General features: G+C 39.6%; 1 protein-coding gene across 1 annotated transcript in view; it reads left to right on the forward strand.

Annotated features, from left to right (window-relative positions):
* SNX29 (sorting nexin 29) overlaps positions 1–15357 on the forward strand; it is a 127331-nt gene extending 111974 nt beyond the window's left edge. Inside the window, exons 11-14 of the mRNA XM_042438310.1 lie at positions 7074–7195; positions 8626–8747; positions 10917–11023; positions 12626–15357. Of these exons, the coding sequence (XP_042294244.1) occupies positions 7074–7195; positions 8626–8684 (181 nt within the window). The 3' untranslated portion in view covers positions 8685–8747; positions 10917–11023; positions 12626–15357. The remainder of the gene's footprint in view (positions 1–7073; positions 7196–8625; positions 8748–10916; positions 11024–12625) is intronic.
* The last annotated feature ends 552 nt before the right edge of the window (positions 15358–15909 follow it).

A 15909-nucleotide genomic window follows, 5' to 3' on the forward strand; every position in this document is an offset into this window, starting at 1 on the left:
GGTAAGTGGTTCTATTGCTGAACCACTCTTACGGTCAAAAAGTTCCTTTTAATGTTCAATCAATACCTCCTCTAACTTAAAACCTGGAACTGGCATAAGGTTTCTGTAGAGGTTACCCTAAGACTCTGGTGCGTTTCACAGATATGCGGCATTCAGATGATACAACAGGCCAGAGTTCTCTCTGTAAGAGGTGTACATGCTGCTGGAGAGACAAGCCAGCCTTAGTGCAGTCATTCAGCAGCTGGTTTACAGTGTTGCCAGCTGTTGAGTTGAATAGCCCTTGTTCTCTGGCATGTTTCTGCCCAACAAATTGCAGAGTGAACCCATAATTTGATTTACATTTGTTTCTTTGGTGGAAACAAAGCAGAGAATGGAAATTGCTGGCAATTTATATCCCGCTTTTCTCTCTAAATTGGGACTTGAGGTGGCTTACAATTTAATAGGACAATACAATTAAAAACATACAGAAGTGAACATTAACATAGAATCAAACTATTCACAGTAACAAAACAATTCAAAAGAATAAAATGCAACTAAAAAGATTTTAAAAGTTCTTAAAAACAGTGGAGTTTAAAACACCCTCTAGCCTGTTCTTTGAAAATTTTCTGTTTTAAAAGGCTGTCGGAATAAAATGAAAGGAGGCCTTGGAATGCCAAAGAAAAGCATGTGGAAAGGGTTGGTGGGTTAAAGAGCAGAAGCATCTGTATTTCAGTGATGAATTGCTCTCATCTGAATTGGGAAAGGTGCTTTCCAAGAAAGTAGAAAGTCTGTAGAAAATAAGCACAGCAATTCCCCTGAACCTAAATAAGCAATCTCTGAGATCTACTGTAGTACTATTTCCAAAGGGTGATTTCTTTGTTGAATTTAATCTCCAAGATAAATGAAGGCTCATGCAAGAAGCCAAGATAGTTAGCCATTCATATTTAAGTACTGTAGTGATAATTTTGATTTTCTGGACTAGGGCCTTGGAGTCATAGCGGGCATATATTCAGATATGAAAGTGCACATCAGCCATGCGGTATCAGGTGATTTTAAGAGCACAATATAATTTATCTTAATAGTGGGAAAGAAAGGGTTCAGTTTCACTCAGGGCAACATTTTGCTCCTGATTGACAAAAACAAACACCTCTGAAGATGCCAGCCACAGATGCAGGCAAAATGTCAGGAATAAATTCTTCCAGAGCACAGCCACATAGCCCCCAAAAACTACAAAAAACCCCTAAAAACAATGTTGTTTCTCATGTTAGCTTTTATAAGGAAATCAGAGGCCTCTCCGAAGTGTAATGCTGTTATAGAGTAGAGAGCAGAAAGTGAGCTTGTCTTTGGAGTATATGTTTGACTGTGATGTTTAGAGACTTGTGTGGCTTGTTTTATCTGTTTTTGAGTTGTGTGCTCTACCTAAGCGCATGGCCAGCATGGTGAATGCTGAGTCACTGAATTGCTTGAGGATGGAATTAGCAACTGGGTGTTCTATAGAGCTGACACTTTCATTTCTGGGGCTCAGTTTCTAAGAGAAGACTGAGCGGCTGCCCACACTTGGGTAATAAAACACAGTTTTCCACCCTTTTCCAAAGCCTACCTGTTTAAATGACAGCACGTGGACAAAACAGGAGAAATCTGGGACAAAACCACACTCTGGGGCCAGAAAGTGTGAACTATTGCACCAGCGTGCAGACTGCATGTGAGTTTGGAGACAGTGAAAGGGGCTGGAGAGTCACTAGTGGCATAGCTGTGCCCTCTCACAAATTGATTGTGATGAAATAAGGACAAGATCTAGAACTGTGGTCATTATAGGGTTCATGGTGAGCTGCTGAGGTGGAAATGGCCTTCCACTGTATGTACACTCATCCCTCCACATTTGCAGCTTTGACCTTTGTGGATTTGATTATTCACGGATTTTATTAATATTGTATGTTTTCTCTAGGAATATCTAGGTCCTCTAGTAGTGCAACTCTGTGGCCAACTTTAACCAAAAGTTGCACTAAAGGACCTAGAAATTCCTAGACAGAACACTCCACTAGGCATTTGTAGCTCTTCCAGTGCTATTCTATGGTCAGTATCTGGCAGATGTTGACTATAGAGTTGCACTGGACCACCTTGGGGTTCTCTTAGGTAAAAACATACTGTTTTTCTTATTTGCGATTTCCCCACATTCATGGGGGCCCTGTACCCCTAACCCCAGTGAATGTGGAGGGATGAATGTATTATCTTAAATCAGCTGCTGAGTCTTTATAAGGCTAGCTTTCTTTTATGTCTCACTTTATCTTAGCCATTTTCTTCTGCACTATATTTTGTCTTACCCTGCTTCAAGTACAGTCATCCCTCTGAATTTGCGGCTTTGGCTGTGTTGGAGGGTGGCGGCGGGAAGGAAAATCACAATAGTAGCCGCGTATCTGTGAATTTCAGAATTCCTGGGGGTCCTAGAATGAGTCCCCTCCAAATTCGGAGGGATGACTGTAGTTTCTATTGTTTGGTGTGTTTGCTATTTTGTATTATTTTGCTTGCCATTGTTGCACTTGTTCATTTTGTATCTTTTGTCATATTTGTTTTGAATACTTTTGTGATACACATGGGGGCTGTACAGATAGCCCAAAAAGAGTGGCTCTGTGCTGCCCCTGAATGTGCCGGGTTGGGGACGTGGCAACCGGACACCACACCCCCAACCCACCAGGAAAAGAAGCCCCAAAAAGGAGCTTCTTTTGCCGGCACTACAGGAGTGCCCTCATGACGCTCTCCATGCACAGCGCCGTTTGGGCGCTTCACACGGCAGACATTATCATCTCATATCCCACGTAAACAGCGGCGTGCCAGGATGGCACCCTCTGCTCTACTGAGCCCTACAGTTTGTTAGTTTTCAACAGAAACAGGTAATGATTATTTATATAATATTTTTGCTTTGTGTCTTTTCAGTCTTATTTTTTCAACAAAATGCATGTGCACATGAGTGGTCAGCTGAATCATTGACCCAGTGCACACGTGAAGTGAAATAATGACCAACATGGGGTGTCATCAGTTATACAATGGATTTAATCTTAACATTTACAAACTTACTGGTCCAACAGAGACCAGGGGGAAAGGGAGCTTATATGGAAGCCTCCATGTTTGTGCTGGTCCAATGTGTCACTGAGTGCACTGATGCACCATATGGATGGCTGCACACACAATTGAGTGGGTGGTCAGTTGTGTGGAGCATCAAATGGGCTGGCAGCTGGACAGCACAAGGGAGACAACTGGTGGTTCCTGGTGGTGTGTCCATGTACGTATGCATATATGTTTGGGACGGAAGAAAAGTAATGGCAAAGCACAGCTTATACCCACCAATACCCCATTTTGGTGGATCTGTCCTTTCAAACGAAGGTGAGATACAGACTGCCTATGGGCATTAGACCCATTGTACAAGCCAGTGGTGTGGTCAGATTCTGTGCTTTAGCTTTTCTGACTTTCTACATCAGCTGGCTATTCTTTTCTGCTGATTTCCCCTTTCCCCCATTTCTTATACATGTCCCTTTTCAATCTTAGCTCAGCTGAAATTTCTTTAGACATCCATCCTGGTTTCTTTAGGCACTTCCCATTTTTCTTCCTCATTGGAACAGTCTGAAATTGTGCCTTTAATATTTTCCTTATAGGAAACTCCCATCCATCATTTAAGGGAGTTTGCTGATATGATTCTTATTTTTCCTGCCTGTTTTAAAAAGGAATTCAAAGGTAGTTGTTGTGTGAGTGAGGTCTGCTTTAACCAAGATCTCAAACTGTCTTGAGTTAGTATCTCCCACCATTCTAAAGCAACTGTGTCTGTTTTGCATATGCTGTTTAATATTTGCCATTCCCCAATACAACTACAGTCAGATCTCCATATCCATGAATTTTTTATCCATAGATTCAAGTATCCAAGGCTTGAAAATAATATTAAAATATATACCAAACCTTGATTTTGTCATTTTATTTAAGGGACACTTTTATTATGCCATTGTATTTAATGGGACTTGAGCATCCACAGTTTTTGGTATCCATAGTGGGTCCTGCAACCAAACGCCAGTGGATACCAAGGACCTACTGTACTGTGCACATATTTGTTGCTATATATTCATAATATTCCCTGTTTAGAGAATTCTGTGTCATTCCTGTGCTTTGAGGACACATCTGATAATAGAACTATTGAGGTGCTTTTTATGGTTTGGGAATTGTGTTCAGGATTAGCATTTTCATCTCAGATACCATCTTTAATTTGGCCTAAGTGGCGAAAAGAAATATGACAAAATGTATACTCTTTTGGTCCTGTTTGTTTGGAATGAATTAGCAAAAATCAGAATTATTTCATCATTTTTTGGTACCCATAATTTCAGGTTTCCAGAAATGACTTTTACCGTCTTGTCAACAATAAGAAAGCCAAAAAGGGGAAGTGGGAAAGCCAAATATTTTAATTGTTCAATAATTCTTCCTATTATAACTCTGTTGGAAAGCTATAAGCAAGACATCTTTCCAAAATAGATTTGTAAAAACTGTCTCTTGTCTTCATTTCCCCAGAGCATTGTATGCAATTTTACAAGGCTAAAATGTTACCTACAGAATTAAATTACTTAACACAATATTAGCTTTTGGCCTTTTCTCTTTTCTTTGCATTCCCGGCTTGTATGACTGTTAAGCTGGAGAATTAATGAGCTCGATAGTCAAACTGTGCCATAAGATCACATGAACAAAAAGATGCAATCATACTTGCGATGACTTATGCTTGTGCATGCCAACAACAAAGTGTGATGCTCTGTGATGAAACTCATTTCCACTTTGATATTTTCAAGTTTTAAAACTCCGCTACATTACTCCAGGATAATGGAATGCCTGCTGCTCCATCTGCAATTGACAACTGCTCTGTACTTTACTTTCAGCAATAAAATAAGAGCCATTATTGCGATACACATTTCATCTTCTCTGGTAATAAAAATACATAAAAATGGGGATGTTGTACCAGTATTTCGTCTACAAGCTTTTTCATGTCAGAGATTTTGAAAGTATATGTAAATTGCAGTACATCTTAAATCAGACATGGACAGATTCGGCCTTGAAGGACTGGTTTTGTTTTAAACTGGAATTCCAAATTTCGCTAAGCAGAGCCCAGGTGCACAGGTTTGCAGATACGTGTTAAGAGTTAGGGACTAGTCTACCTCTAGCCATGTGTTCAGCCCAGTACTGAACTAGGTAAAAAAAAAAAAACCTCCTTCCAGCTGGTTTTTTCAACTACGTAATATAGAGGTAGAAAGCTTCTGAGTTTTTGCTGATGCTTAATTGGGAGTCAGAAAACATAGCTGTAAATCCCCCAGAAATCTGCAGAGATTATAAACCGGGTCTCTCTAATCATAACACTTTGCTCTGCCAGATTGTATAACTATCTAATGAATGTCATTTGTATTGTCCCTCACCTTCAGTTGAGCCTAGCATTGCGCATATGTTCTATAATACGTGTGTTGTCACTGCAAGCACATGATTTAACATTTGTGATGATACTGTACTTATTCCTGTTTTGTACATTACAAGTAGCCTCTTAAATCCAGAGTACAGATCACATTTACAGCTGTACCGAGGTAGAATGAGCATATCTTATGTTTCTGTGAATTGCTGAATATGCGTTTTATTTTGGGAATCAAATTGTGTAAGCTGAATTGTTCCTGAAATTTTCTTCCCCTCTTTTCCATATGATTTTACACACACGTGTGTGTGTGTATATTCATCCCTTAGGATTTGCGGATTATTCCAGATAACGGAGGAATTTGGAAAAATTTCAGGATTCAAAATTAATAGAGAGAAAACAGGTTTACTAACAAAGAATTTGTGTAAGAAGGAAGACTCACAGCTGATTAGCTTCACAAATTGTCAAATACAGAACAAAGTAAAGTATTTAGGCATCTGGCTGACAAAAAGGAATGTTAAATTATTTGATCTGGTTAACCATAGCGCCATTTCTCCACATCAAATTACTTCTATTTCACTATATCAGCTCTAGAACTTCTATAGAATTTTATAGTGTGTTTTATCTGCTTTTGTGTTATTTTGATATGGCCTAAGGGTTAATCAATAAACATTGATTGATTGATTGATTACTATATCAACCTATTACTACATCACTATATCCCCTCCTAGTTCTTGTCATGCAAGATCCATAGCTTCTGGATACGGTAGCATGTTAGTTTGTGCACCATGCCTAAATAGCCTTGTGGTGAAATGCACATTATTCTTTCTGCAATGTTGTTTTTCAATTACTCTATTATGGTACAGAACTAATTCCAAGGCTCCTAAAAGGAATGTATTAGCTGTTTTCACCTCCTTCCCCATATTCCCAAGTCCTGAGATCTATCAACACCTGCATGGTACTATCTGTACCCTAATATTCCATACACTAACATAATATCATGGCAGAGGGACCCAAAAAGGGGACCCTGACACTATGTCTATACTGATCTATATAGACAGACAGAGATTATACAGTGGGCCCTTGTTATCCACTGGGATTTGGTTCCAAGGACACACACACACACACACACACACACACGTGGATAACGAAATCCATGAATGCTAGAATCCCATTAAATACAATGGCATAGTAAAATGGTGTCCTTTATATAAAATGGAAAATCAAGGTTTACTATTTGGAATTTAAACTTTTTTGGAATATGTTCAAGCCACTGATGCTTGAATCCGTGGATTAAAAAATTCGTGGATAAGGAGGGCCAACTGGATTGCTTCACACTTGTCTCACTTTGGCTTATAAAATATTGCCCTAGTACTACAGACTATGGCATTTTGCGTTTTATTGGATTGTATAATATAAGTGTGAAAATAATTCATTCCCTGATTATTGTACAAGTGATAAGTTCTAGCATATATTGCTATGTTACTATTATGTTACAATACTTGCTTTTCCCACATGGAAGGGCAAAAATGCAGGATCTACAACGCTATATAAATAAAGTATAATAATAATTTTAATAATAATAATAATAATAATAATAATAATAATAATAATAATAGGATCATTTTAATATATCGTCATGAACTTGTAGGTTTCTTCTTTTGTTTTCTAGTGACTTCCAGCCCATGGGAGAATCTACAAGGGACAGTAGCAGTCGCCCACGAGGGACAACCCGATTTCCAAGGCTGTCTCAGAACCATCAGAGAGAGCCGCGGAACCTGGAACCTCAGAGTGGTGACCTTTGACTTTTGGGATCATTATGACTACTAGCACTATGTACTTTAAGCCTCCTTTGGATTATATTCTGTTTTACGCAAAAGATGGCCATGAGAAGAAAAAATACAACTGCATTGAATTTATAGTCAGCAAGAGATCTTTTGTAAGGGTCCCTCTTCTGATCAAACAGGTCATTTCTGAAGCAGCAATTTTCCAAAGCACTTGGCCTAGAATTGAAAAAGTGTGGGGCAGGCTCCATATACAGTACTCTTTGATTTGTCAACAGATTGACAAGCCTTTCTAGTTTCTGGAGTTTTGATGGTGTTTTCCCTTATATTTAAAATCCTATGAGAGCTTTGTGGGTTCATCTGAATACCACTTAATTACAGCTAGAATGATAAAACTCTATTGAATCAGCATCTTCCAGCTCATTCCTTTTTCCTTCCCCTGTTCTCTAGCTATTAATTTTTACTACCTATATCAAACTGCAGCAAAAAAAAGAAGAGTAGAAATGTTAGAGTCTGGTGTTTCTACTCCAGATCTTCCCAGATGAGCAGAAGGTCATTCTTAGATTATAAAAGCAGACAGTTCTGAAACAAATAATTTGCTCATAAAACTGGTGCAAAGTAAAAAATAAAGTTGGGTTGGATGGATATTGTTATTACCAAGATCATCATAATTTTCCAGATACAGTACTGCAAATGCATTTACTTCCATAGCATGAAAATAAGTAACTTTTTGGGGCCATGCTTGCCATTATTTTCTGCCAAGACACACAATGTGAGGCTGCTAAGAAATGTAGAATTCATTCCTGCTGTTGTTCATCAGCTTTCACTGAAATATCTTCTAGTTAGAATGCAACAAAGGTAGCTGAAAGGAAACCCAGGAAGCGATGGTTACAATGGATGGCATTCCTGATATAATTCACCCAAATCTTGCACCACCATGGGCAGCAAATGACTCCTTATCTCTTCTCTTTTTCTTAATAAGCTTTATTATCAGGAATGGGTTCCATTTTTCCTTAGTTATCATTAAACTTTCTAGCATAGTGAAATCATAGATTACATGGAGCCACCCTCCCTCTCTAGAAGTAATCTAGGGGTTTGAATGGAGCATACCAGTCTACATCAGAACAAGTCAGTGGAAATAGCAGTTGAAGGTATGTGACAGAGCTGAAACAATTGTATGCTATCTCCTCTGGAAATGCACTTACTGTATGTTCCACTGGCCTTGGGGCAACCTCCTGACTTTTGAGTAGATATTTCACAAAAGAAAGGATATGCTTTGCACCATTACTTTTAAGATTTGCCACATGGTGAGATGCTTGTGAGTGCACTAGGCTTTGGCAACTTTGGTCTTGCTGGCTGGGTTTCATGGAAATGAAGTGAAACATCTGGGAAGTCACAACTTCCCTGTCTCTCTTTTGGCCGTTCTGTTTTTGCTTTTAGCAGAATCCTTGTTCAGCAAAGTTGAAAACGGCAGTGATTGCAAACAGCTCAGATCTTGAGAGGAACATTGTGAGGTGTGAAGAAAGCACAAAATGACCTGGAGCTGAAATGGGGAGGATGAGGTAAATGACCTCCAAGACTTCTTCAAATTGTACAATTCTGTGACTCTGTAGTTTATTGATACAGTAGTTTCTTTCCCAGCAGAAAAGAAGCCTCAAACACATGTGCAACACATATACCAACAAAGAGTTGAAAGTGGTTCGAAGAGTTTTACATAAGGAATGTTGGGTCAAAATAAACGCTTTTCTTGCCACCCATCTCCATCCTGTTGCCCTCTAGATGTGTGGAACTGCAATTCCCATTGGGGCTAATGGATGTTAGTTGGTACTAGCCATACCCCAACATATCCAGAGGGTGCCAAGTTAGAGAAGGCTGTTGAAGCAATGCCTATTTCAAACCATTTTTAGTCTCAGGCCACATTCTGATCTCTAAAACTATTACTTTTAAATCAGCATCACAGTGAATGAAATCTTCCTTTGGGAAAGTTGAAGGATTCTGACCCGACAAGAAAAAGCGATGCCATTTGATTAACGGAAACATTAGGTGTATGTGATTCAAATGGCTAATGTTACCTTTTGGACATCTTGAGATTTAGGTTAATTTTATGAAGCAGAACAGCTGAGTTGTTTTTTGTTGTTGTGTTGGTATTTGTATGAAATATTTATCTCTAGAAAACAACAGGTTTTTATGGTTCTTTGAAGTTGGGAGGCATTTCTTTAGTAAAGAGTACTCCAAACAAATCACTATAATATTCCCACTATGTTTAAAATTGGATGAACTAGGACCTTATTGGGTCCAACCAATATTCACAATTTACTATGAAAACTATTTCTTCATTTCATTTTTATCTTCAATATCTGCTAGAACAAACAAAGCCCACTTGTGATATAATTCATTGTCTTGGTAAACACTCAAGTAAAATGTTTAAAAAAGGAAACCTGACAACCAATTAGATTGGTTCCATTGTTTTATTGTCACTAATTAGTTAATTGTAAATGAGCATATGATGGCAACCTTGACTGAAGTGCCTGTTGGAGATATAGAAGAAATAAGTACATTAAACTATAAAAGTAACAAGTACAACCACAATCACAATAGCCTTGAAATGTAAGCAACTATGCACTTGAATTGATCCAAAGCAGTAATTGAAATTTGACCTCAGTGATTAAATTGTTGGATTGTGTTATAAAATTGTGAATTGTGCCATATTTTTGTTAAGTAGAATGAGGGCAAGATGAGACATATAAACAACCTCTTAAGAGCTTTGACAGAACTTTTGCTTTGAATCCAGTGTCCAACAATGCAGTGGGACTTGTCTGTGTTGCCTCTCCCTGCAAACTAATGTTTGCAGAATGCGAAGAGGGGAGCAAGTACCCAACAGGATTCCGAAAATACAAAGGACTCATTCATAAATAATAATGGCCACAGAGAGAGGCACATGAAATAGAGAGAGCAGGGGAAAAAACTTGTTCTTTCAGAAATAAAATACTTCAATGATTCAGGGATAAAGTACTGTTAAAAAGAAAAATTTGGGGCCCGTACAGACAGGCCAAAATAAAGCTGCTTCGGGTCACTTTGAAGGTATGCTGTTTAAATAACACACACGTCTTAAGAGGCCAGAAGTTGTGCCAAAGTTGCGCTCCAGTCCTTAGGACTGGAGCATGGGTTTGGCGTGGCTTCTGGCCTTGTAGGACGCATGCATCATTTACACAGCATACCTCCAAAGTGACCTGAAGCAGCTTTATTTTGGCCTGTCTGTTTGGGCCCATAGAATGATTTAAAAGATAGAAGGGGGTTAGAAGATTGACAGTGGGAGATGCACCACAGCATCCCTGGCAGATGGCTGTCCAGCCTCTGGTAGAATGCCTCCAGTGAGGAAAAAAAGCACTGTCAAATAGCCTGTGCTGTTAGAAAAATATCTACATTAGCCCAAACCTGCTTTGCTCTACTTTTCACCCACTATTCTGAGTCCCACCTCAGGTTATGGGCTTTATCACACAAGGCAGTAAATTCAAAAGCCAGTGATACCTTTATTGGCCAACCAAAGTGCACAAAATATATGTTACAAGTTTTCGAAGCTCCACTAGCTTCTTCATCAGACAAAGGGGGAAATTGTTGTTGCTATTCAAAATGCAGGCTTGTGACTAACATCATCATAAATTTATTTAAATGAACAGGAATGTATTACGGACTACTATTGACTGGCTTTATGTATGTTTGGTGATAAACAGGTCTCAAAATGGGCAACAGCTGAGCTGTAATGAGAAGTTACTTATCAAATAGACTAGAAAGCTGGGCCAAAGCTAACAAAATGAAATTCAACACAGAGAAATGCAAGGTACTGCACTTAGGGCGGAAAAATGAAATACACAGATATAGAATGGGAGACACATGGCTGAATGAAAGTACACGTGAAAGGGATCTAGGAGTCCAAGTAGACGATAAATTGAACATGAGTCAACAGTGCGATGCTGCAGCTAAAAAGGCCAATGCAATTTTAGGCTGCATCAATAAAAGTATAGTGTCTAGATCAAGAGAAGTAATTGTGCCATTGTACTCTGCTTTGGTCAGGCCCCACCTGGAATATTGTGTCCAGTTCTGGGCACCACAATTCAAAAAGGACATTGAGAAACTGGAGCGTGTCCAAAGGAGGGCGACTAAAATGGTGAAACCTTGCCCTATGAGGAACGACTCAGGGAGCTGGGGATGTTTAGCCTGGAGAAGAGAAGGTTAAGAGGTGATATGATAGCCCTGTTTAAATATTTGAAAGGATGTCATATTGAAGAGGGAGCAAGCTTGTTTTCTGCTGCTCCAGAGAACAGGACCCGGAACAATGGATGCAAGCTACAGGAAAAGAGATTCCACCTTAACATTAGGAAGAACTTCCTAACAGTAAGGGCTGTTCGACAGTGGAACTCACTCCCTTGGAGTGTAGTGGAGTCTCCTTCCTTGGAGGTCTTTAAGCAGAGGCTGGATGGCCATCTGTTGGGGATGCTTTGATTTGGATTTCCTGCATGGCAGGGAGTTGGACTGGATGGCCCTAGTGGTCTCTTCCAACTCTATGATTCTATGAAATCATGTTAATGATGGATATTGACTTAACAAGTATTTCAGATCTGAGAAGAAAAAAAGGCCAGATTCAGAAATTTGGAAATGAGTTCTTTAAGAACTATTTGTTTTTCTCAACAGAAGGATGGAAATAGTTCTATCCAGTGCTTCCTCTATCTTAGCTACTATATAAAAAAGGAGATTCCTTATGAATTGTTGACAGTTCTTCTATAGTCATTCGAAATTATGCAACTTGGCTTCAAGTGCGCTAACAAGCCAAACATCTCATTCTTCTTAACTGACGGCCAAAACAGACAGCTTATGAAGGTGGCTTAAAGCCACTCCTGTCGAAGACGCATGGGACCATGGCAAACACACTTCAGCCCCAATCCATCCTGAACCCGGCCCAAATAGGAGTGGAAAAGATCCGCTCCTATTTGGGCCAGGAAAGAGCCATGCCGCCGGAGCATCTTGAAGCTGCCCATGTCTGGGCAGCCGGCTTCTGGGCATCTTGGGAGCATGAAGTGTATAAACACTGTACTCTTAAGATACCCAGAAAGCAGCTTTAACAGGCTCAGTCTCTTTTATTATTATTATTTAGTCCTATGTTTCTTGGACTCCCACTTTCATACTGCTGCTTCTGTTCTGCATGTCTGCACTGTTGTCCTACCTACAGTTCCTACTTACCTATGAAAATTTAAAGTTTAAGTAGAGCTGAGGAACAAAAGCATAGAATGGAAGTAAGAATCATTTTTTTTCTCTCCATAGTCATCAGTCATAGTTTATTTTTCAAAAATGAATTACAGCTGTATAAGTGGCTAGAAACCTTTGAAGTCAGCAACAAAATTTGTTTGTACATCGATCTCACAATCTGAAATCTCTTTTATGGCAGAAACAACCAAAGCCAGGTCTGCCTGGGCGAAAGACCCCGTTCCCACCTTGATGCCGGTGCTGCCTGTCACATGATGCATGGCAACGTCTGGTGAAAAGCTGCAGCTATTTCTCATTAACCTGACTTTGCCCCCAGAGTTGGCAAAGCTGCAAGAAGCCCCAGTGTTTCCCCAACTAATGGCATGTGGTTTTGTAGCATACAAACAGCTGAATTGGGTTGGCCCACTTTTCACACGCCAGGCACTGTGCCATCTCCCTTCCATGTGTCTCCAGAGCTGCCACTGCTCTGGAGTGTTCCTGCCTGGTGTGCCATCACTTCTGGCTCACCCATGTGATCAACAAGGGTAGAAGGACCCTCAAATGGCTGGAGCCTCCAGAGACCTTAGATATGTGATCGGAGGCTCTCTCTACCCTTTCTTCCCATTGGTCACACAGTCAAGCCCACTTTCAGGAGAAGTGATGGTGCAACAGATGACCTTCTCACAGAACTCCTGCACAGGGGAATGGCCAACTCTGTCGATGCCTGACTGGTTCATGTGAACAACACTGCGCTGCCACACCAGGTTTGGTGAAATACAAGCAACAACTATTGTGGTGGATCTGGGGATAGTACCAAATCACAATGTTCTAGGACAGACCCTGGGCCTGTGGCCTGAGCAGATAGGGCCCAAGAGTCTTATAGACTGTTAAAGGTATATCAGTCTACTCTGCCGTAAGCTTTAATGGATTAGAGTACACTTCATTGGATGCATAAAGTATAATTCTCTGTTGGTGAGAGAGATATACCCATCTATCACATCTTCATCCATGGGTTTCCTCCACTTCCCAATCCAGATATGGCCCATGCCCTGTTTCTTTGTTTTTGTTGTTTTACAGGATGAGATATGTTCCTTTTTCATGCCTTTGTTTCAAAATGTATGTACCTATATTTATATATATATATATATATATATATGTATTTGTACCTTATCTTTCTCTATATATATGGATGTATATATGCACCAGTTCTGTGGATTGTTAAGACCATGATGAGACTGATAAATTTAGGAATTGCAGCCTCCAATCCAGGCAAGAGTTGCAAGCTCTGGGAGGGCGGCATCTGACATTTTGGATTTTGGTGTTTCTCTTCCAACAGTGGTGTTCAAGCTCAGTGTTTTCTCCATTGACACCATGGGCCTGTTAGAGTCTGTGCCGATTCCAGGATGAAGAAGGTTGTCTTGGGTTGCCAGATTAGATACAGGATTGAGCTCTTGTCACTTTCATCTCAAATAGATTAAGAAGCAGGACGATGTACCATAATATGCCATCAAGATATACAAAGGTACCTGTCGTCCCTTAATCTTTTGAACTCAAATCTTTAGCTGCAGCCATTCTCTTTTGCATCCCTGGTGGAGAGGAGAAGTGCTTGGCACTTCTCTGCCCCCTCCATGCTCTCTTCACCAATGGTCAGGGTTTCTGTGAGTCAAAATCCCAAACCTCTGGAGAGTGAAAAGCTCAGAACCACTGAACTGATATAGGCCCTAGACAGATGGGCGGTAAGCGCCGTCCTCGGGCCAAGTTTAGGGTTCCGGAGCACGCAGCATCTGCATGCTCCAGAACCCTAACAAGTATGGATGGCACCATCTTTACGTGGCACCATGCATACATGGCGTACATGCACAACGCAAACGCTGTGCCATGTCCACACCTCCAGGCACCGCGCTTGCATCGTGGACGCATCACAGTGCGCCAATGGTGCACTGATGACATTGTTTCCGCATGCCAAAAAGTTTTTCCAGGTTCTTTTTGGTCTGGAGGGACACCGTGCAGTTTGGCTGCTGCTGCGTCCCTCCGGAGGGAAACTGGGCGCCTCCAGCCCGTCCCTTTGGAGCGGTCTGGAGAGCCCCATATTTAACTTAATAGTTATCTCGAATTTCTGTAGTTAAAACGGGAATGTCTCTGCAGGAAGCTGTGGAAATACATTGTTACATTTTCTACTCCCACTTTTTCTGCGATTCTGGATTTGTTGGATTACAATTCCCATAATAGCCTACCCGGTTATGCCAGCAATGATAGGAGTTGTGGATTAACACCACTGGATTACACAGGTTGGAGAAGGCTGCTCCATTCGTAAAGATCTGTTCCAGGTTTTTCTGCTCAGCATTGAATATTGAATTATGCATTCTGTATGATAGTACTACCATCAGTCTTTACCTTTATCTGCATGAAGTTATTTCTTCCATAGGTTTCTCAGTCTGTATATTTTAATTTATTGACATTAATTTTCTCCAGTAAATATTGAATAATCTAACATGGTAAATTCAGGATGCCTCTAACTGTAATTAAATGACAGAACAACAGTAATGTTTAAGATGTAATTTATTTACCCTTTCATTATATCCTTCACAATGTAAGTAATACATACAGTTTTAATACATGGGACCAGACCAGCACTAGAGGTGACTTAAAAAACTATATGAGCATAATAAGAAATATGATATTAATTCTGGGATTACACAAACACTATAGAATTATAGTGTTCACATTTGCTTCTGTAAAGTAGTGTTAATCCATTTCTGTTTCATAATTTGAAATTTTATGTGTGTGTGTGTGTGTATAATTTTATAAAACATTTTCTTGTATTAATATTTCTTTGGAAACAAAAATATCCTGTAGCAATTTCATTATAATCTGGTTTTAAAAAGGAAGTTTGCAGTTCTGGAAATAAATCGCATTTTGTATGTTTAAGGAAGACTGGCATAGTGTACTGTATTCTTTTATAGTACAACTGAATGTGTAAGTTATGTTTACTTCTAAGAGTAGCTCCCAAACCTAAACTACTTAAATCAGTGCAATACTTGCACATAATTTTCAGCATGCCTCAGATTTGTACCTAAGAATTGTAGTCTTGTGGCACCCTTAAACTAATGCATCTATTATGATATAATAATATCATGTTATTATGATGTAATCATCAAAATGCATGAATTGTATTGCATTAATTATAGTTCACATGCATTGTACAGTACTGAATTGATCTTTCCATACCTTTCCTCCCTTCTTCATTTGAGTATTTTACATCACCATTTATTTTCTTTACAGTATAATCCCAGATGACGAATTATAGTCAATACATTTCTAATACAAAATTTCCCCAACTCATATCTTCTTTTCCTTACAGAGTTCATTTTAATTGTTCTTATATATACAATGTCTTCTGGTTGGCAGGCCTTCTTTTCCTTCTTGCTTGTATTTCCTATATTCCCTGTTAGTCTTTTCCCTTTTCTCCATTCCCTTCCTTCTCTT

The sequence above is a fragment of the Sceloporus undulatus genome, chromosome 8 (genome assembly GCF_019175285.1).
Source record: "Sceloporus undulatus isolate JIND9_A2432 ecotype Alabama chromosome 8, SceUnd_v1.1, whole genome shotgun sequence".
Lineage (NCBI taxonomy): Eukaryota > Metazoa > Chordata > Lepidosauria > Squamata > Phrynosomatidae > Sceloporus > Sceloporus undulatus.